The sequence below is a fragment of the Balaenoptera musculus genome, chromosome 19, assembly GCF_009873245.2.
Source record: "Balaenoptera musculus isolate JJ_BM4_2016_0621 chromosome 19, mBalMus1.pri.v3, whole genome shotgun sequence".
Classification (NCBI taxonomy): Eukaryota; Metazoa; Chordata; class Mammalia; order Artiodactyla; family Balaenopteridae; genus Balaenoptera; species Balaenoptera musculus.
In genome coordinates, this window is record NC_045803.1 from 19,539,547 (window position 1) to 19,560,513 (window position 20,967).

The window sequence follows — 20,967 nt, forward strand, 5'->3', positions numbered from 1 at the left end:
GAAGAGCCTCATTTTAGAGTTTTTTAACCTACAGGGTGATACCCTGCATGGATTCCAATCTCAGCATTATGGAAAGGCACGACCTCACCAATTGTATTCTCATGCTTGATATGGAGAAGGGCTTGGAAGATGAAGATAACTTGGAAACTGCTGGTTTCCTACAATTATTTATTTCAGCATAACTATTTTTTGTAGAATGTGAGCTGTAGAGGATCAGAAATACAGCTTATGGTCTGAACCGTATCCTGCTGTACTTTTTCTCATTAGCCTGAAATAGAATTTTCTAACACCTTTTGTGGTTGGAAATACTAAATTTAAATGGGATTGCAGATATAAACAAAAAAGAACAAGATGTAGATTGATGTGTCTATTTCAGTAAAATGCAGCCACATTATTGCTGAAGTATGGATACTAAAATTAATAAAATGACAAGTAGAAAAAACCCAGAAATCTGGAGATGTGCACTAAGCCTTTAAATAACATTAGGTACTAATAAAAGACCTGAAAAATGAATAACTTGTTTTATTTTGTTGAGGGTCTCTTCAGTTCATAATTTTCTATTGTGTACATATTTAAGATGACATACTTTATTAATAACTCAAAAAACATTTTACAATTACTGATACCAGTGGCAATGACATGGATAATTATTCTTAATTTTTCCTTTTAACAGAGGATAAAGCTGAGAAATCAGAAAGATAAAATAGTTGGGTCTATTTTATCAGCTCATGGTCAAGGATTCATTATTTTCTGATTTGTGTAAATAAAACTCCATCCACCTAACACATCATGTCCTTTTCAAACAAAGACCCCATCTACCTCAGCGTTGTCATGGAAGTATCTGTCTTACATTCAGTTTTGCAAACTGTTCCCGAATGGTGCCTTTACTCTCTGGATTAAGTGACACAACTGGTGTAAATGTGGTTGAGTTAGGAAACAAAACACCACCAATATCTTATGATTTTGTTCTATAATGGTAAGAATTTATATTAGATGCCTAAAATTAAACTTTTAATTCAAAGGAAGATCTACTAGAACCAACTTTCGTAAGGCAAACAATTTAAACAGGAATTACTCATACTGGGAAAAAAAATCAATAGATAAAAACCAAGTATGTCATAATCTTACAAACACTTTATGGTCTAAATGAGAAAACTGGATGCAGTATATTAATGTACCACCAGAAAAATGAGGTCTACAGTCCCCCAACACAACACACAAACTAGATTTTGCTGCACATCTAGGACTCTGGAAATGGTTTAAGCATCTTACAGTCATTTGGATTCTAAGATATAAACCAAAACATACTATCTATTGTATGGCACCAATTAAAAACAGAAACTCCTCTGAGAATTTATAGGGCCAAAAATGTTCATTTTACATCTTTGCTGCTTGATTCGAAGAATCTATGTAGGCGAATACTGTGACTTTTTCTTAATCTGCCAACTTAGTCAACAGTTCTACATCAAAGCCAACTACAACCGCCACCCAACCCCAGAATCTGGTTTTAGAGTCAGACAAGTTATTCATTATAAAGAGGTGTGTCTAAGACTCTTCTTTATATCCTGGATTATGCAAGTCAATGGTCACCGCAGCTGAGTGGATTAGCTGCCAAGGTTACCTCCTACTGCAGTTAGATATGCCGGTGGCATGACCACATCACAGAAAGGGTGAAGCAGAGAGGGTACCATCAGCACCATAAGGTCGTCAGGAGGAAAACAATACTTTTTAAAAGCAGCATTATTTATTATTTAATTATGTTGTTATTTTCAACAAATTGTTTGGCTTTAAGTAGTGGAGATGATGAAATAGTTAGGTTGAAGTCATAAATTATGGGTAGGGCTGTAGAAGAACAGGAGACGAAATAATATATTTATAAAATAATGCTATATAAAGCTTTCTTTATAAGCTTTTTTTTCCTGGGAGCTTTAAAGCACAGATCATACCATCGTTCTAGGTCACAGATCAGCAAACTCGATCAAACGATTTACTATTAAGCAGATGGTAAATAATTTGGGCTTTGTGGTGCATACAGTCTTTGTAACAACTACTCAGTGCTGCTGTTGTACCTCAAAAATAGCCATATACAGTATGTAAATGACTGGGTGTGGCTGTGTTCCAATAAAACTATTTACAAAAATGGATGGCAGGCCAGATTTGAAACAAGGGCTGTCAGTTTACTAATCCTTCTGTACCACCACTGTCCAACAGAAATATGATGTGAGCCACATATGCAATTTAAAATTTTATAGTAGCTACATAGAAAAACAGGTGAAATTAATTTTAATATTTAACCCAAAATATCCCAAATATCATTTCAACAAGTAATCAATATAAAAAACTATTAATGTGATACTTTTTTAGAAAACGATGTCTTCAGAACTGTTGTATATTATACATACAACATATTACAAGTGCTAGTCATATTACAAGTGCTCAATAGCCACGTGTGGCTGGTGGCTACCAAGTTGCACATGTTCTGGATCTTTCGTGCTGAGATTTCTACAACTATCCGGAGGTTAGCGACAGTGTTGGGATTTGGCTCTTAAAAGATAGGACATAATTATGTTGCCCCTGGGGAGATAGGACAAGGGATTAAAGCTTTTTGGGAGAAATATTTGGCCTCAGACACTTGCAGCCGAGGTAGCCCAGGATTCTAGGGCACAAATGTGTAACTAGACCAATGATACAGTCAGATGATGTTAGCTTCACTTGCCAATGCAACAGATCAATGCAAGTGCAAAATGCTAACTGCCATTAAGAGAGCTACTTTAGCACTTTGACTACATCAGAATTTAAAGCGTATAAGGATGTGATTTGGAAGATAAAGTGAAGAACTGTGTAGCAAGGAAAAAAACTACAAAATTAGATTGAATTAAAAAAAATTTTTTAAATTTATTTATTTTTGACTGCATTGGGTCTTCATTGCTGTGCGTGGGCTTTCTCCAGTTGCAGTGAGCAGGGGCTACGCTCCGTTGTGGTTTGTGGGCTTCTCATTGCAGTGGCTTCTCTTGCTGTGGAGCATGGGCTCTAGGCACGAGCTCAGTAGTTGTGGCTCGTTGGCTCTAGAGCGCAAGTTCAGTAGTTGTGGCACATGGCCTTAGTTGCTCTGAGGCATGTGGGATCTTCCCGGACCAGGGGTTGAACCCGTGTCCCCTGCATTGGCAGGTGGATTCGTAACCACTGCGCCACCAGGGGAGTTCCTAGATTGAATTTTTAAGAAGATTAAAACAATCTAAATGCTTTTTCAATTACCTTTGTGTAACACAGTTTAATGCTAGTCATCAATAGTTTAACATGTTACCAAAGGGTAATCATAAGCCTTAGTTTAAGCCTGGGGAAGTTCTTCATTATTTAAATCCAAATTTCCAAGTGATTAAATCAACATTTCCAAAATAAGAATGGATATAACTTTTTGTTAATAAAACTTAGAGGCAAGTGTTTTTAACAAAAAATTTATTACCAAAATACAATATTAAAGTCAATACATGACAAACTTCTGTAAAGCAAAATAAATTATTCTAACATTGTACAGTATTTCCAAAGGTAGTTAAAGAAGCGCTAAGACCTTGCTTCACTGTTTGTTGAACAGATGAACTGTTCTACCATGAAAACAATCCTAGAGTTTTAGGCGTTAAGGCATGCAGCTTGATGTGCAGGATAATTTTACAAAATGCAAATCATCCTATTTTAATAAGATACAGTGTCAGAATTAACTGTAGTCTTTACATGTCAGTGTTCCAGAAATTTTTAGACTTTGGCTATAGAAGCAATGCCATAGTGTTACACAATACTTATTTCTTAAAAAAATACATGTATTCATGTCCATGAATATCAAACTCAAATCTCTATTAAATATATTTTATAGAATATTACTTAGAGCACCTTGCTGTACAATAAAAAAAGATTAAATAAGTGTCTATGAAAACTAAAAATATAATAAGTCTCAAAAGAGAAGCCTGCTTGTCTTTGTCAAGCCAAGTACACTGCAGGAAGATACAATGTAAACATAGGTGCCCACCATTTGCTTTGTGAGAAAAGACAAAGAAAATAATAACAAAGCCACTGATAGCTACCTCAAATAGATGAAAGATCTAGAATAAAGGCTTCCGTCAGTGTCACTACACTGCACTGGCTGGACACAGAACTTGAAGTCTACAGGTCACCTGGAATACAGGCATGGTACTGTTAGAACACTGGGGATACCGACCACATTCTGGATTATTAGAGAAAGAGAGAAAATGATAGAGCCCTGAAAAAGTATTATTTATAATGATCAGAATGCATCATCTTCCCCCTCCCCACCTTTGCCTTATCCAGTAAGTGTTTTAGAAACTATTTTCACTGTCAAATCTTAGAATTGTAAGTGTTCAGAGTGGAAAACAAATACTGAGCTTTACATGGCAAAAGATCTAGTACCAGTAAATGTTATTCCTATAAAGGGAATTCCTGCTGATTTTTAAAATATATATTCTATAATTAAAATTGCATATTTAGTCTTCATCATATTCAATTGTTCTTAGTGGGGAGGGTTAACTTAAGGCTTGCCACAAAACCATAATGGGAAGGTACACAACATCCTTGGTATATGGTTCCTCCTATAGGCCAAGAGAAAGCTTTTGAAGATATTTTAGGCTGGAAGCAGATGAATATTTAAAGACTTTTGAACTTCTGGGTTAATTTTTTCCCATGAGCTAGGGAAATTTTAAATTCATGATTCCAAATGGAAAATTTAAGTAACAATCAATGGAAGTAGTTTAAGGAAATGAAGAAAGTTAATTTAAAAATACACTGTTGAAATTTTGGGAATGTTTTTTGGTTATTAGTATTTTCCAAATGATTATATAAAATTAAAGCCAAGGAAAATTTATAAAACAAAAACTCTTCTAAGGTTGTTAATTTTCAGAATAATAGATTTTTATAAAGAAACATTGAGTCAGAGCTACCAGTAATGAAAAAACTAAGTGGGAACAATATAGTAATAATGGAACCATTTAAAATATTTTAGTTTATTTTTGAATTTGAAATGAAATACAACTGTGTTTTAATTCTGAAAACAGGAGAAAATGAGAAAACCCACTACATGTGGATTTGGGGGATATAGTTTAGTATATATGAATCCATTTTCTCTTTTAAAAACCAGATATCAGAAGTGGATTAACTTTCACAAATAAACTAAAGCTATGTAAATTAAAGAGTTGCAAACTTACAATCAACTCTGTTTGTTCAAATATCATCATCAAATTAGATTTTAAAAAGCAAATCAAAAAAAAAAAAAACACAAAAAAACCCCACGCAAATCAGACAGTATTTCAGGTTACTTGGCCCCACTTAAATAGTTCCTAATGCTATCTGAAAAATGTTAATTCATTCGATTCATACCTGGACTTTGGGAAGAGAATTCTTTCCTAAAATGTGTCTACAGAGTATCCTATTCAAGAAATTCTGTTTTTGATGTTTTCTAAGCTTTATGAGAGTCACAGCCTCAGCTCTAGAAGATGTTAGAGTCAAGTTCAGAAAGAGCACCGTGAAGACGGTGCACCGCATGGTGCACCGGCCGCCTTTTGACTTGTAGGCAGAACTGACATTAACAGAACAATGCATACGTAAATGATCACAACTACAAAAGCAAAACCAAAAAACCCCCGTTCTCTTCACTCTTTGAAATGCACTGTAATACAAATGCGTAATTAATGAGAAGATTACATCTATTTGATGGCGAGTTTTAGTTGGCTTCCCATGTGTCCTATTGCACACCAACAAAATACAATTTCCTGGATAGGAGAAACCCAAATAGTTTTTGTTTGTTATTAAACGTTTTATAAACAACCTGAATTTTTACTATATTTTAGCCACATTTGGTTGTATCTCTTATGCTAAGAATAACTAAATAAAAAGCTCCAGGAAGTAAAATCTCAATAGTAGTACTCATTTTAAGGGGCTTTTGAATTTCATTCCTCTTCCCACAAATGATTTTTATTTAACAGTTCAAACTACTTCCGAGGTCTGATGAGCAAATGCAATTTTTCCTACTTTGTTGTTTTTAGACAACAAGCTCGGTCTAGTTTAGAAGAGTGGATTAGAAGGCCTATGTAACTACTGAGAAGCTGGGGTATTCCATCAACACTCTGAAAAGAACCTCTGAGAAGTGCACTGTGCTCAACCAGTCACCTTTTTTATGAACCTTGAGATTTGGTTTGAGGCTGGTGGGAATTCACCTCTTTCCTCCTTTGCCCACAAGACATTCACTGTAAATTTGAGACAATAATTTACTTTGTAAACGCCTATTTACAATCTAGATTTGGATTTAGAGGTCTCTTTTCTTTTTTTTCTTTCTAAAGAGTAAAGTAATATATCTCAGGTTGAGTATATGATTTGTTCCTATCAATCTGGCTAAAGATTTAGGTTGATCATCTCAAAGCCCTGTAATGATCTTTTCTTTCCTTGTTGATACCAGAAAACCCTCAGACACGTGCCTCCCATTTCTCACAAGAGGGTTGTCATTCATGTCAAAATTGAGAATGAAAAATCTTAAGCTCCGCTTAAGATTGTGACACTTTCATAACAGTAAGTTTTAGAATAGTTCCTGAAAAGCCCTTTCTTAACTCTTTTGCTTGCATTTCTACACTATAACAAGCTTTTAATAATAAATACACTCAAACTAAGAGGTAACAGAGGGTTATTATGAGAGTACATCTTTGCTGCCTCCTCAACCCACTTCTCCTCACTCAAAACGCTTAAATATTATTACCCCTTATCCATTTGGAATTCCTTTTATTACATTACAAATTTTGTTCCAAAGTCACATCTGTCATTTCTTCAAAAATCACACCAACTATTTCTTCTGTGCCTAGTAAGTTACTGGACAGCACAAAGGGCAAACTGTGGTTTAAAGGATTCCTCTTCTGCTGTTTTCCTCTTCAGATAACTATTCCACCTAATTTGTGTTTAGAGTTGTGTTGTGGTCCTTATTTAGGATGATGTTTACAATTTCACCCTCATGCTCCTTCATATGATCCAAAAGATTTTCTTTGCTGGTAGACTCGAAACCACAAATACAACAACAGAAGAGTAAAACGCAATATTCCACGCCAGGAGGGGCCAGACTGGAGTTTTTTTCTAAACTATATGAGGTATTACTTGTAGGGTTTAGTTTCTCATTCTCATTGGTACCTACGACTTCACTGGGAGCCTGGGAAATCAGCTCTGAGGATGACACCAAATTTTCTGAACTTCCAGTGAGAGAATCGGCTCTTTCTTCACTGCTGTTTAATACAGTCTTTCCGGAGGATTTCCCCTGAACTCTTAAAAACAAAAGAAAACACATCAAACCTTGAGTTGCTTATAATGTAGACTAGCAGATTTAATCCTAACTTTATATATAATGCATATATAATTATAAATAATAACCTATTTATATATAACAGTAAGACCAAATACCTGCCACTTTGTGAAATTGCATCGTTAATAGCCTTGTTTACTTGTTCATAGTTATAATTTTGGTCACTGGCATGCTTCCACATATGAGACTTCAAAGAAGGAGGATGGCTGCATACATACCCACACAAAGAGCATCTGAAAGATACGAAGTAAATCAGACGATCCCGTATCATTTTTAGTAATTACAATGATTCTGTAACAATTACTAAATTTATTCTCCTGAAGACTTATTAGACATCACATTTCACTGAATCTAAGATGCCACTGATTATAAGAGATATTGATTTCAGAGGCTAAAATGTCCTAGGGTGGATATCTCAGAATCAATGAAACAAAGTATTTTACATTATAAAGAATTTATAAGAATCAGGACAAACATCCCAAATTACTTTAGCTATTACAGTATTTGGAAAGATTTCTAATTTAGTAATAAGAAAAATCTTTGCTCTATATTATTTAACCACACCCACATACACAAATACACAAAATCAATACTCTATACCACTCTATTTCTTAAAAAAGCAGAAAAGAATTAAATAATTTTCAACATGAACTCTGTGCTAACTTACAGATTCACAGAAAATGTAAGTAGTCCTGAAATGCTTCAACAATTTAGATTTCATAAGTAAAACATAATTAATAATCTTAAAGTTTCTATTCAAAATAGTAATTGTTTCACATAATTGGGTATACTTTGTAAAATCTGAACTGAATGAAGTAGTTAAAAAAAAATTAACAGACTGGGCTTCCCTGGTGGCGCAGTGGTTGAGAATCCGCCTGCCAATGCAGGGGACACGGGTTCGAGCCCAGGTCTGGGGAGATCCCACATGCCGCGGAGCAACTGGGCCCGTGAGCCACAACTACTGAGCCTGTGCGTCTGGAGCCTGTGCTCCACAACAAGAGAGGCCGTGATAGTGAGAGGCCCGCGCACCGCGATGAAGAGTGGCCCCCGCTTGCCGCAGCTAGAGAAAGCCCTTGCACAGAAACGAAGACCCAACACAGCCAAAAATAAATATAAAAATAAATAAAAGATTACTATTAAAAAAAAAAAAAGAAAAAACCAAGGGAAAAAAAATTAAAAAAAAAAAATTAACAGACTGTTTTTTACAGCATGTTTAAGGTTTACCCACTCTCTCCCCTGCATACAGTTCCTCCTATTATTAACATCTTGCATCAGTGTGGAATATTTGTTACATCTGATGAAACAATATTGATACATTAATGTTAACTAGAGTCTACAGTTTACATTAGGGCTCACTGTGTTGTATAGTTCTATGTATTTTAATAAATGCATTATGCCATGAATCTATCATTATAATATCATGCTGAATAATTTCCCAACCCTAAATATCCTCTGTGCTCCACCTATTCATCTCTCCCTTCCCCCAATCCCTGGGAATCACTGATTCTTTTACTGTCTCCATAGTTTTGCCTTTTCTAGAAAGTCACATAATAGTTGGAATCATACAGTATATAGCCTTTTCAGACTGGTTTCTTTCCCTTTTCCATTTGCATTTAAAGTTCCTCCATGTCTTTTCATGGCTTGAGAGCTCTTTTTTCCCCCTCCTATCACTAAATAATATTCCACTGTATGAATGTACCAGTTTGTTTATCCATTTCTCTACCGAAGGACATCTAGTTGCTTCTAAGTTTTGACAATTATGAATAAAGCTTCTATTAAACATTTATGTGTGGTTTTCGTGTGAATATAAGTTTTCATCATTTGGGTAAATACCTAAGAGCAGAATTATGTTTATCTTTTTAGGAAACTGAAAACATACTTTTAGAAAGACATTTTTATTAAATACTTAATTACAAACTTAACAAAAATCAGGTAAGTTACCTGAACTCTTCTTCACAAAAAGACAGTCAGCAGATGAGTAAAAGAACCACTTTGGGATATGCCAGAGCATTCTGTTCTTTTGTTTGTTTGCTTGTTTTGGTGGGGGTGGGGGGCACACCACGCAGCATGTGGGATCTTAGTTCCCCCACCAGAGATCAAACCTGTGCCCCCTGCAGTGGAAGCATGGAGTCTTAACTGCTGGACGTCACGGAAGTCCCAGAACATTCTGTTCTTAGCAAGGTCTAGTCTCAGGAGAAATTATTTAACCAGAGCCTAACCTACTGGAGTTTTATCAGAGCATATCTGACCGGAGGGAAGGAAATACCCAACTCCAGCCCACTCCAGCTATCTTGTCCACCAAGGGTTGGGGAGGGAGGGGACTGCAAGTACAGTTCACAGCCCAGACACAAAGGCTTACTAAAAAACTGAGACCTAGTTATGGACTACAGAACATTTCCCCTCCCCCCCACTTTTAACAACCACATTTCTAAAGGCCTATCTACAGCAGTGCCTTTTACCCAGTACATCATGCCTGACTATCAAGAAAAAATTACAAGACATACTAAAAGGCAAAAACCAAAGTTGAAGAGACAGAGCAAGCAAAGAAACAAGAGTCAGATATAGCAGGATGATGGAATCATCAGACTGGTGATTTAAAACAATTACGATTAATATCCTAAGAGCTCCAATGAATAAAATACACAGCCTGGGAAAACAGATGAGCAATGAAAGCAGAGAGATGGAAATTCTAAGAAAGAACCAAAAAGAAATCAAAGAGATCAGAACCAAAAAGTGATAAAAAATACATAAGAGAAATGAAGAGTGCCTATGATGGGGCCTGTTAGTGGACTGGATACATCTAAGGAAAGAATCTCTAAGCTTGAGGATATCTCAATAGATAGAAACCTCCAAAACTAGAAAGCAAACAAAAAAAAAGGACTGGAAAAAACAGAACAGAATATACAACCACAAAAGGGACAATTACAAAAGGTGTAATCTATGTGTAATGGGAATACTAGAAGAAGAGAGAAAGGAACAGAAGAAATGCTTTAAACAATAATGACTAGATTCCACATGCAGGACACAATTAAGAGTCCACATGCTGCAACTAAGGAGCCCATGTGCTGCAACCAACACCCGGTGTAACCAAATAAATAAATAAATAAATAAATAAATAAAAATTAAAAAAAAAAAAGTGAGCAGAAATAAGACCTTCTCAGACAAACAAAAATTGAAGAAATTTGTTGCTAGTAGATCTGTCTTGTAAGAAATGTTAAAGAAGTTCTTTAGAAAGAAGGTAAATGTTATAGATCAAGAAACTTGGGGACTTCCTTGGTGGCGCAGTGGTTAAGAATCCGCCTGCCAATGCAGGGGACACGGGTTTGATCTCTGGTCCAGGAAGATCCCACATGCCACAGAGCAACTAAGCCCGTGAGCCACAACTACTGAAGCCCACGCACCTCCAGCCCATGCTCGGCAACAGAGAAGCCACTGCAATGAGAAGCCCACATACTGCAACGAAGAGCGGCCCCCGCTGGCAAAACTAGAGAAGGTCCACACGCAGCAATGAAGACCCAACGCAGCCAAAAATAAATAAATAAACAAATTAATTAATTAATTAATTAAAAAAAAAAACTTGGATCCACACAAAGAAAGGAAAAACATCAGATAAGGTATAAGAAGGATAAAATAAAAGCTTTTATTTATATTTATTTATTAAGTTTTTATTTTTTTAACATCTTTATTGGAGTATAATTGCTTTACAATGGTGTGTTAGTTTCTGCTTTATAACAAAGTGAATCCGCTATACATATACATATATCCCCATATCTCCTCCCTCTTGCATCTCCATCCCTCCCACCCTCCCTATCCCACGCCTCTAGGTGGTCACAAAGCACCAAGCTGATCTCCCTGTGCTATGTGGCTGCTTCCCACTAGCTATCTGTTTTACATTTGGTAGTGTATATATGTCCATGCCACTCTCTTACTTTGTCCCAGCTTACCCTTCCCCCTCCCCGTGTCCTCAAGTCCATTCTCTAGTAGGTCTGTGTCTTTATTCCCGTCTTGCCACTAGGTTCTTCATGACCATTATTTATTTATTTTTTTAAGATTCCATGTATATGTGTTAGCATATGGTATTTGTTTTTCCCTTTCTGACTTCACTTTGTATGACAGACTCTAGGTCCATCCACCTCACTACAAATCACGCAATTTCGTTTCTTTTTATGACTGAGTAATATTCCACTGTATATATGTGCCACATCTTCTTTATCCATTCATCTGTCAATGGACACTTAGGTTGCTTCCATGTCCTGGCTATTGTAAATAGTGCTGCAATGAACATTGTGGTACATGACTCTTTCTGAATTATGTTTTTCTCAGGGTATATGTCCAGTAGTGGGATTGCTGGGTCGTATGGTAGTTCTATTTTTAGTTTTTTAAGGAACCTCCATACTGTTCTCCATAGTGGCTGTATCAATTTACATTCCCACCAACAGTGCAAGAGGGTTCCTTTTTCTCCACACCCTCTCTAGCATTTATAGTTTGTAGATTTTTTGATGATGGCCATTCTGACTGGTGTGAGGTGATACCTCACTGTAGTTTTGATTTGCATTTCTCTGATGATTAGTGATGTTGAGCATTCTTTCATGTGTTTGCTGGCAATGTGTATATCTTCTTTGGAGAAATGTCTATTTAGGTCTTCTGTCCAGTTTTTGATTGGGTTGTTTGTTTTTTTGATGTTGAGCTGCATGAGCTGCTTGTAAATTTTGGAGATTAATCCTTTGTCAGTTGCTTCATTTGCAAATATTTTCTCCCATTCTGAGGGCTGTCTTTTTGTTTTGTTTATAGTTTCCTTTGCTGTGCAAAAGCTTTTAAGTTTCATTAGGTCCCATTTGTTTATTTTTGCTTTTACTTCCATTACTCTAGGAGGGGGGTCAAAAAGGATCTTGCTGTGATTTATGCCATAGAGTGTTCTGCCTATGTTTTCCTCTAAGAGTTATATAGTGTCTGGCCTTACATTTAGGTCTTTAATCCATTTTGAGTTTATTTTTGTGTATGGTGTTAGGGAGTGTTCTCATTTCATTCTTTTACATGTAGCTGTCCATTTTTCCCAGCACCACTTACTGAAGAGGCTCTCTTTTCTCCATTGTATATTCTTGCCTCCTTTATCAAAGATAAGGTGACCATATGTGCGTGGGTTTATCTCTGGGCTTTCTATCCTGTTCCATTGACCTATATTTCTGTTTTGGTGCCAGTACCATACTGTCTTGATTACTGTAGCTTTGTAGTATAGTCTGAAGTCAGGGAGCCTGATTCCTCCAGCTCCGTTTTTCTTTCTCAAGATTGCTTTGGCTATTCAGGGTCTTTTGTGTTTCCATACAAATTGTGAATTTTTTTGCTCTAGTTCTGTGAATAATGCCAGTGGTAGTTTGATAGGGACTGCACTGAATCTGTAGATTAATTTGGGTAGTAGAGTCATTTTCACAATGTTGATTCTTCCAATCCAAGATCATGGTATACCTCTCCACCTATCTGTATCGTCTTTAATTTCTTTCATCAGTGTCTTATAGTTTTCTGCATACAGGTCTTTTCTCTCCTTAGGTAGGTTTATTCCTAGGTATTTCATTCTTTTTGTTGCAATGGTAAATGGGAGTGTTTCCTTAATTTCACTTTCAGATTTTTCATCATTAGTGTATAGGAATGCAAGAGATTTCTGTGCATTAATTTTGTATCCTGCTACTTTACCAAATTCACTGATTAGCTCTAGTAGTTTTCTGGTAGCATCTTTAGGATTCTCTATGTATAGTATCATGTCATCTGCAAACAGTGACTGCTTCACTTCTTTTCTGATTTGGATTCCTTTTATTTCTTTTTCTTCTCTGACTGCTGTGGCTAAAACTTGCAAAACAATGCTGAATAATAGTGGTGAGAGTGGGCAACCTTGTCTTGTTCCTTATCTTAGTGGAAATGGTTTCAGTTTTTCACCATCGAGGACGATGTTGGCTGTGGGTTTGTCATATAAGGCCTTTATTATGCTGAGGTAAGTTCCCTCTATGCCTACTTTCTGGAGGGTTTTTATCATAAATGGGTGTTGAATTTTGTTGAAAGCTTTTTCTGCATCTATTGAGATGATCATATGGTTTTTATTCTTCAATTTGTTAATATGGTGTATCACATTGATTGATTTGCGTATATTGAAGAATTCTTGCATTCCTGGGGTAAACCCCACTTGATCATGGTGTATGATCCTTTTAATGTGCTGTTGGATTCTCTTTGATAGTATTTTGTTGAGGAGTTTTGCATCTATGTTCATCAGTGATATTGGCCTGTAGTTTTCTTTCTTTGTGACATCTTTGTCTGGTTTTGGCATCAGGGTGATGGTGGCCTCGTAGAATGAGTTTGGGAGTGTTCCTCCCACTGCTATATTTTGGAAGAGTTTGAGAAGGATAGGTGTCAGCTCTTCTCTAAATGTTTGATAGAATTTGCCTGTGAAGCCATCTGGTCCTGGGCTTTGGTTTGTTGGAAGATTTTTAATCACAGTTTCAATTACAGTGCTTGTGATTGGTCTGTTTATATTTTCTAGTTCTTCCTGGTTCAGTCTTGGAAGGTTGTGCTTTTCTAAGAATTTGTCCATTTCTTCTAGGTTGTCCATTTTATTGGCGTATAGTTGCTTGTAGTTATCTCTCATGAGCCTTTGTATTTCTGCAGTGTCACTTGTTACTTCTCCTTTTTCATTTCTAATTCTATTGATTTGAGTCTTCTCCCTTTTTTTCTTGATGAGTCTGGCTAATGGTTTATCAGTTTTGTTTATCTTCTCAAAGAACCAGCTTTTAGTTTTATTGATCATTGCTATCATTTCCTTCATTTGTTTTTCATTTTTTATGATCTGATCTTTATGATTTCTTTCCTTCTGCTAACTTTGGGGATTTTTTGTTCTTCTTTCTCTAATTGCTTTAGGTGTAAGGTTAGGTTGTTTATTTGAGATGTTTCTTGTTTCTTAAGGTAGGATTGTATTGCTATAAACTTCCCTCTTAGGACTGCTTTTGTTGCATCCCATAAGTTTTGGGTTGTCGTGTTTTCATTGTCATTTGTTTCTAGGTAGTTTTTGATTTCCTCTTTGATCTCTTCAGTGATCTCTTGGTTATTACATAGTGTATTGTTTAGCCTCCATGTGTTTGCATTGTTTACAGATTTTTTTCCTGTAACTGATATCTAGTCTCATAGTGTTGTGGCCAGAAAAGATACTTGATATGATTTCAATTTTTTAAAATTTACCAGGGCTTGATTTGTGACCCAAGATATGATCTATCTTGGAGAATGTTCCATGAGCACTTGAGAAGAAAGTGTATTGTTGTTTTTGGGTAGAATGTCCTATAAATATCAATTAAGTCCATCTTGTTTAATGTATCATTTAAAGCTTGTGTTTCCTTATTTATTTTCATTTTGGATGATCTGTCCATTGGTGAAAGTGGGCTGTAAAAGTCCCCCACTATGATTGTGTTACTGTCGATTTCCCCTTTTATGGCTGTTAGCATTTGCCTTATGTATTGAGATGCTCCTATGTTGGGTGCATAAATGTTTACAATTGTTATATCTTCTTCTTGGATTGATCCCTTGATCATTATGTAGTGTCCTTCTTTGTCTCTTAATAGTCTTTGTTTTAAAGTCTATTTTGTCTGATAGGAAAAGTGCTACTCCAGCTTTCTTTTGATTTCCATTTGCATGGAGTATCTTTTTCCATCCCCTCACTTTCAGTCTGCATGTGTCCCTAGGTCTGAAGTGAGTCTCTTGTAGACAGCATATATACGGGTCTTGTTTTTGTATCCATTCAGCCAGTCTATGTCTTTTGGTTGGAGCATTTAATCCATGTACATTTAAGGTAATTATCACTATGTATGTTCCTATTACCATTTTCTTAATTGTTTTGGGTTTGTTATTGTAGGTCTTTTCCTTCTCTTGTGTTTCCTGCCTAGAGAAGTTCCTTTAGTATTTGCTGTAAAGCTGGTTTGGTGGTGCTGAATTCTCTTAGCTTTGGTTGTCTGTAAAGGTTTTCATTTCTCCATCAAATCTGAATGAGATCCTTGCTGGGTAGAGTAATCTTGGTTGTAGGTTTTTTCCCTTTCATCACTTTAAATATGTCCTGCCACTCCCTTCTTGCTTGCAGAGTTTTTGCTGAAAGATCAGCTGTTAACCTTATGGGGATTCCCTTGTATGTTATTTGTTGTTTTTCCCTTGCTGCTTTTAATATTTTTTCCTTGTGTTTAATTTTTGATAGTTTGACTAATATGTGTCTTGGCGTGTTTCTCCTTGGATTTATCCTATATGGGACTCTGTGCTTCCTGGACTTGATTAATTATTTCCTTTCCCATATTAGGGAAGTTTTCAACTGTAATCTCTTCAAATATTTTCACAGTCCCTTTCTTCTCTTCTTCTTCTGGGACCCTTCTTCGAATGTTGGTGCATTTAATGTTGTCCCAGAGGTCTCTGAGACTGTCCTCAATTCTTTTCATTCTTTTTTATTCTGCTCTGCAGTAGTTATTTCCACTATTTTATCTTCCAGGTCACTTATCCATTCTTCTGCCTCAGTTATTCTGCTATTGATCCCTTCTAGAGAATTTTAAATTTCATTTATTGTGCTGTTCATCATTGTTTGTTTGGTCTTTAGTTCTTCTAGGTCCTTGTTAAAAGTTTCTTGTATTTTCTCCATTCTATTTCCAAGATTTTGGATCATCTTTACTATCATTATTCTGAATTCTTTTTCAGGTAGACTGACTATTTCCTCTTCATTTGTTAGGTCTGGTGGGTTTTTACCTTGCTCCTTCATCTGCTGTGTGTTTCTCTGTCTTCTCATTTTGCTTAACTTACTGTGTTTGGGGTCCCCTTTTCGCAGGCTGCAGGTTCGTAGTTCCCATTGTTTTTCGAGTCTGACCCCAGTGGCTAAAGTTGGTTCAGTGGGTTGTGTAGGCTTCCTGGTGGAAGGGACTAGTGCCTGTGTTCTGGTGGATGAGGCTGGAACTTGTCTTTCTGGTGGGCAGGTCAGCGTCTGGTGGTGTGTTTTGGGGTGTCTGTGACCTTATTATGATTTTAGGCAGCCTCTCTGCTAATGGGTGGGGTTGTGTTCCTGTCTTGCTAGTTGTTTGGCATAGGATGTCCAGCACTGTAGCTTGCTGGTTGCTGAGTGGAGCTGGGTCTTGGCGTTGAGATGGAGATCTCTGGGAGATTTTCGCCGGTTGGTATCATGTGGAGTTGGGAGGTCTCTGGTGGACCAATGTCCTGATCTTGGCTCTCCTGCCTCAGAGGCACAGCCCTGACACCTGGCCGAAGCACCAAGACCCTGTCATCCACACGGCTCAGAATAAAAGGGAGAAAAAAAAAGGAAGAAAGAAAAAAATAAAATAAAATAAAATAAAGTTATTAAAATAAAAAATTATTAAAAATTTAAAAATAAAAAAAAAATGAAAGAAAGAAAGAGGAGAGCAACCAAACCAAAAAATAAATTCACCAATGATAACAAGCACTAAAAAGTATAAAACAAACAAACAAAAAAACTGGACAGACAGAACCCTAGGACAACTGGTAAAAGCAAAGCTATACAGACAAAATCACACACAGAAGCATACGCATACACACTCACAAAAAGAGAAAAAGGGAACAAAAAATATATATCGTTGCTCCCAAAGTCCACTGCCTCAATTTGGGATGACTCGTTGTCTATTCAGTTATTAGACAGATGCAGGGTATATCAAGTTGATTGTGGAGATTTAATCCACTGCTCCTGAGGCTGCTGGGAGAGATTTCCCTTTCTCTTCTTTGTTCGCACAGCTCCTGGGTTTCAGCTTTGGATTTGGCCCCGTCTCTGTGTGTAGGTCGCCTGAGGGCATCTGTTCCCGCTCAGAGAGGACGGGGTTGAAGGAGCAGCTGATTTGGGGGCTCTGGCTCACTCAGGCCGGCGGGAGGGAGGGGTACGGAATATGGGGCGAGCCTGCGGCGGCAGAGGCCAGCCTGACGTTGCAACAGCCTGAGGCGCCATGTGTTCTCCCGGGGAAGTTGTCCCTGGATCACGGGGCCCTGGCAGCGGCAGGCTGCACAGGCTCCCGGGAGGGGCGGTGTGGAGAGTGACCTGTGCTTGCACACCGGCTTCTTGGTGGCTGCAGCGGCAGCTTTAGTGTCTCATGCCCGTCTCTGGGGTCCGCGCTGATCGCCACGGCTCGCGCCCGTCTCTGGAGCTCGTTTAAGCGGTGCTCTTAATCCCCTCTCCTCGCGCACCAGGAAACAAAGAGGCAAGAAAAAGTCTCTTGCCTCTTCGGCAGCTCCAGACCTTTTCCTGGACTCCCTCCCGGCTAGCTGTGGCGCACTAGCCCCCTTCAGGCTGTGTTCACGCAGCCAACCCCAGTCCTCTCCCTGTGATCCGACCTCTGAAGCCAGAGCCTCAGCTCCCAGCCCGGACCCGTCCCAGCGGGTGAGCAGACAAGCCTCTCGGGCTGGTGAGAGCTGGCCGGCACCAATCCTCTGTGCGGGAATCTCTCTGCTTTGCCGTCCGCACCCCTGTTGCTGCGCTCTCCTCCGTGGCTCCAAAGCTTCCCCCCTCCGCCACCCACAGTCTCTGCCTGCGAAGGAGATTCCTAGTGTGTGGAAACCTTTCCTCCTTCACAGCTCCCTCCCAGTGGTGCAGGTCCCATCCCTATTCTTTTGTCTCTGTTTTTTCTTTTACCCTACCCAGGTACGTGGGGAGTTTCTTGCCTTTTGGAAGGTCTGACGTCTTCTGCCAGTGTTCAGTAGGTGTTCTGTAGGGGTTGTTCCACATGTAGATGTATTTCTGATGTATCTGTGGGGAGGAAGGTGATCTCCCATCTTACTCTTCCATCATCTTGAAGCTCCTCTCTCCCATTTCTTTCAGATTTTTTTTTTTTAATGTGGACCATTTTTAAAGTCTTTATTGAACTTGTTACAATATTGCTTCTGTTTTATGTTTTGGTTTTTTGGCCAGGAGGCATGTGGGATCTTAGCTCCCCAACCAGGGATCGAACCCGCACCCCCTGCATTGGAAGGCGAAGTCTTAACCACTGGACCACCAGGGAAGTCCCTATTTTTAATTAATCTGAGAGATAACAGTTTGTTCAAAATAATAATGGCAACAATGTATCCGATTATGTATGCTTATGTATGATTATGTATGTGCACACACACACGCTTATGTATAAGTGAAATGAATGAAAGAAGTGATGCAAGGGATGGAAGAGAAGAATTAGGTTATTTTATTATAATGTACCTGGACTACCCATGAAGCCAGTATATTGTTACTTGAAGGTGGATTTTGATTAGCTTTAAATGTATACGCCAAATGCTAGGGAAACCATTAATAAAAAGTTAAAATGACGTATACCTGATATGCTAAGAACGGAGAGAAAATGGAATCATATAACATGCTCAGTGAAAACCACAAAAGGCAGAAAAGGAGTAGAAAAAAATAGAACAAAGAACAATAGAAAACAAATAGAAAACAGTAATAAATATGGTAGCTATAAATTCAGCTATATCAATCATCATTTTAAATGTCAATGGTCTGAATACACCAATTAAAAGATGGAGATTGTCAGAGTGAATAAAGAACAAGACCCAAGTATATGTTGTCTATAAGAAACCCACTTTATAAAGACACGTATCAATGAAAAGTAAATGGATTGACATAGATATACCACATTAACACTCTTCAAAAGAAAGCAGGAATAGCTATATTCATTTCAGACAGAGCAGACTTGAGAGTAAGGGAAGTTATCAGGGGAAAAAAAAAGGTGCATTACATAATGACAAAGGGGTCATTTCTCCAAGAAGGCATAATGATCCTTAGCATGAATGTGTCTAACAATAGAGTGTAAAAATATGTAAGGCAAAAAACTGACAGAACTGCAAGGAGAAATAAATGAACTACTATTGTATTTAGAGTATTAAACACCCCTCTATCAGGAATGGACAGATCCAGCAGGCAGAAAAATCAGTAAGGACATATCTGAACTCACCCCCATCAATCAACTGGATATAATAGACATCTACAGACTACTTCATTCAACAACAGCAGAATACACATTCTGCTCAAACACACATGAAATATTCACCAAGACAGACCACATTCCGGGCCACAAAACACACCTTAACAGATTTAAAAGAATAGAAATCATGCAGTGTCTGCTCTCAGACCAAAATGAAACTAGAAATCCATAACAGAAGGATAATTGGAAAATCTCAAAATACTTGGAGATTAAACAACACACTTATACATAACACATGGGTCAAGGAAGAAATCACACAAAAAAATTTACAATATTTTGAACTAATAAAAATACAACTTATCAAAATGTGTGGGATGTACCAAAAGCAGTGCTTGGAGAGAAATTTGTAGCATTAAATGCATGTATTAGAAAAGAAGAAAGATCTAAAATCAATCATCTAAGTCTCTACCTTAGTAAACTAGAAAAAAAGAGCAAATTAAATCCAAAGTCAGTAGAAGAAAAGAAATAATAAAAATCAGAGCAGAAATCAATGAAATTGAAATCAGGAAATCAACAGAGAATATCAACAAAATCAAAATCTGGTTCTTTGAAAAGAAGAATAAAATCAATAAGCCAGCAAGTAAACAGGATACTTAAGACAAAAGAGGGACAAAAATTACTAGTACCAGAAATGAAAGAGGGGACATCACTATAAACCCCACCGACACTAAAAGGATAATCAAGGAATAATATGAACAAGTCTGCACCCACAAATTTGATAACCTACATGAAATGGACCAATTCCTTGAAAGACACAATCTGCCAAAACTCACACAAGAAGAAACAGACAATCTGAAGAGGGCTGTATCTATTAAAGCAATTGAATCAGGTCCAAAACAGGAAGTTCCAGGTCCAGATGGGTTCACTGGTGGATTCTACCAGACATTTAGGAAGAAATTATACCAATTCTCTACAATTTCTTTCAGAATATAGGAGCAGAGGCAATACTTCCTAACTCATTCTATGAGGCCAGCATTACTCTAATACCAAAACTACACAAAGACATTACAAGAAAAAAAAGAAAAACCTATAGCCCAATAGCTTTCATGAACATAGATGCAAAATCCTTAATGAAATATCAGTAAATTGAATCCAACAATTCATAAAAAGAATTATATACCATAACCAAGTGTAATTTATCCCAGGTATGCTGGTTCAACATTTGAAAATCAATCAACATAATCATCACATTAACAGGTAAAGAAAAAACATACTAAACACATCAACAGAAGCAGAAAAAGCATTTGACAAAATCCAACACTCATTCATGACAGAAACTCTCAGCAAACTAGGAACAGAGGGGAATTTCCTCAAATGGACAAAGAATATCTACAGTAAATCTATAGGTAACATCATACTTGATAAGAAACTAGAAGCTTTCCTGGTAAGTTTAGGAACGAAGCACAGATGTCCTCCCTCACCATTCCTTTTCAACATCATAACTGAAGTCTTAGCTAAATATATATATACTTTTTTGTTCACAGATGATATGACTGTCTACGCAGAAAATCTGAAAGAATACACCAAGACACTCCTGGAACTAATAAGCGATTATAGCAAGGTTGCAGGACACAAGGTTAATATACAGAAGTCAATTGCTTTCCTATATTCCAGCCATGAACAAGTGGTATTTGA

General features: G+C 37.3%; 1 protein-coding gene across 7 annotated transcripts in view; it reads right to left on the reverse strand.

The window, feature by feature from the left end:
• Nucleotides 1–3,210: 3,210 nt before the first annotated feature.
• The window catches only part of ZNF507 (zinc finger protein 507), a 47,738-nt gene continuing 29,981 nt past the window's right edge, over nucleotides 3,211–20,967 (reverse strand). For 4 of the 7 annotated variants that reach the window (XM_036833584.1, XM_036833580.1, XM_036833579.1 and 1 more), the window contains 2 exons: nucleotides 7,441–7,575; nucleotides 3,211–7,304 (listed from right to left, as the gene is read on the reverse strand). In XM_036833584.1, coding sequence (XP_036689479.1) covers nucleotides 6,938–7,304; nucleotides 7,441–7,575 — 502 coding nt within the window. In that variant the 3' untranslated portion in view covers nucleotides 3,211–6,937. The remainder of the gene's footprint in view (nucleotides 7,305–7,440; nucleotides 7,576–20,967) is intronic. The other 3 variants (XM_036833582.1, XM_036833583.1, XR_005017457.1) reach the window with 3 other exon arrangements.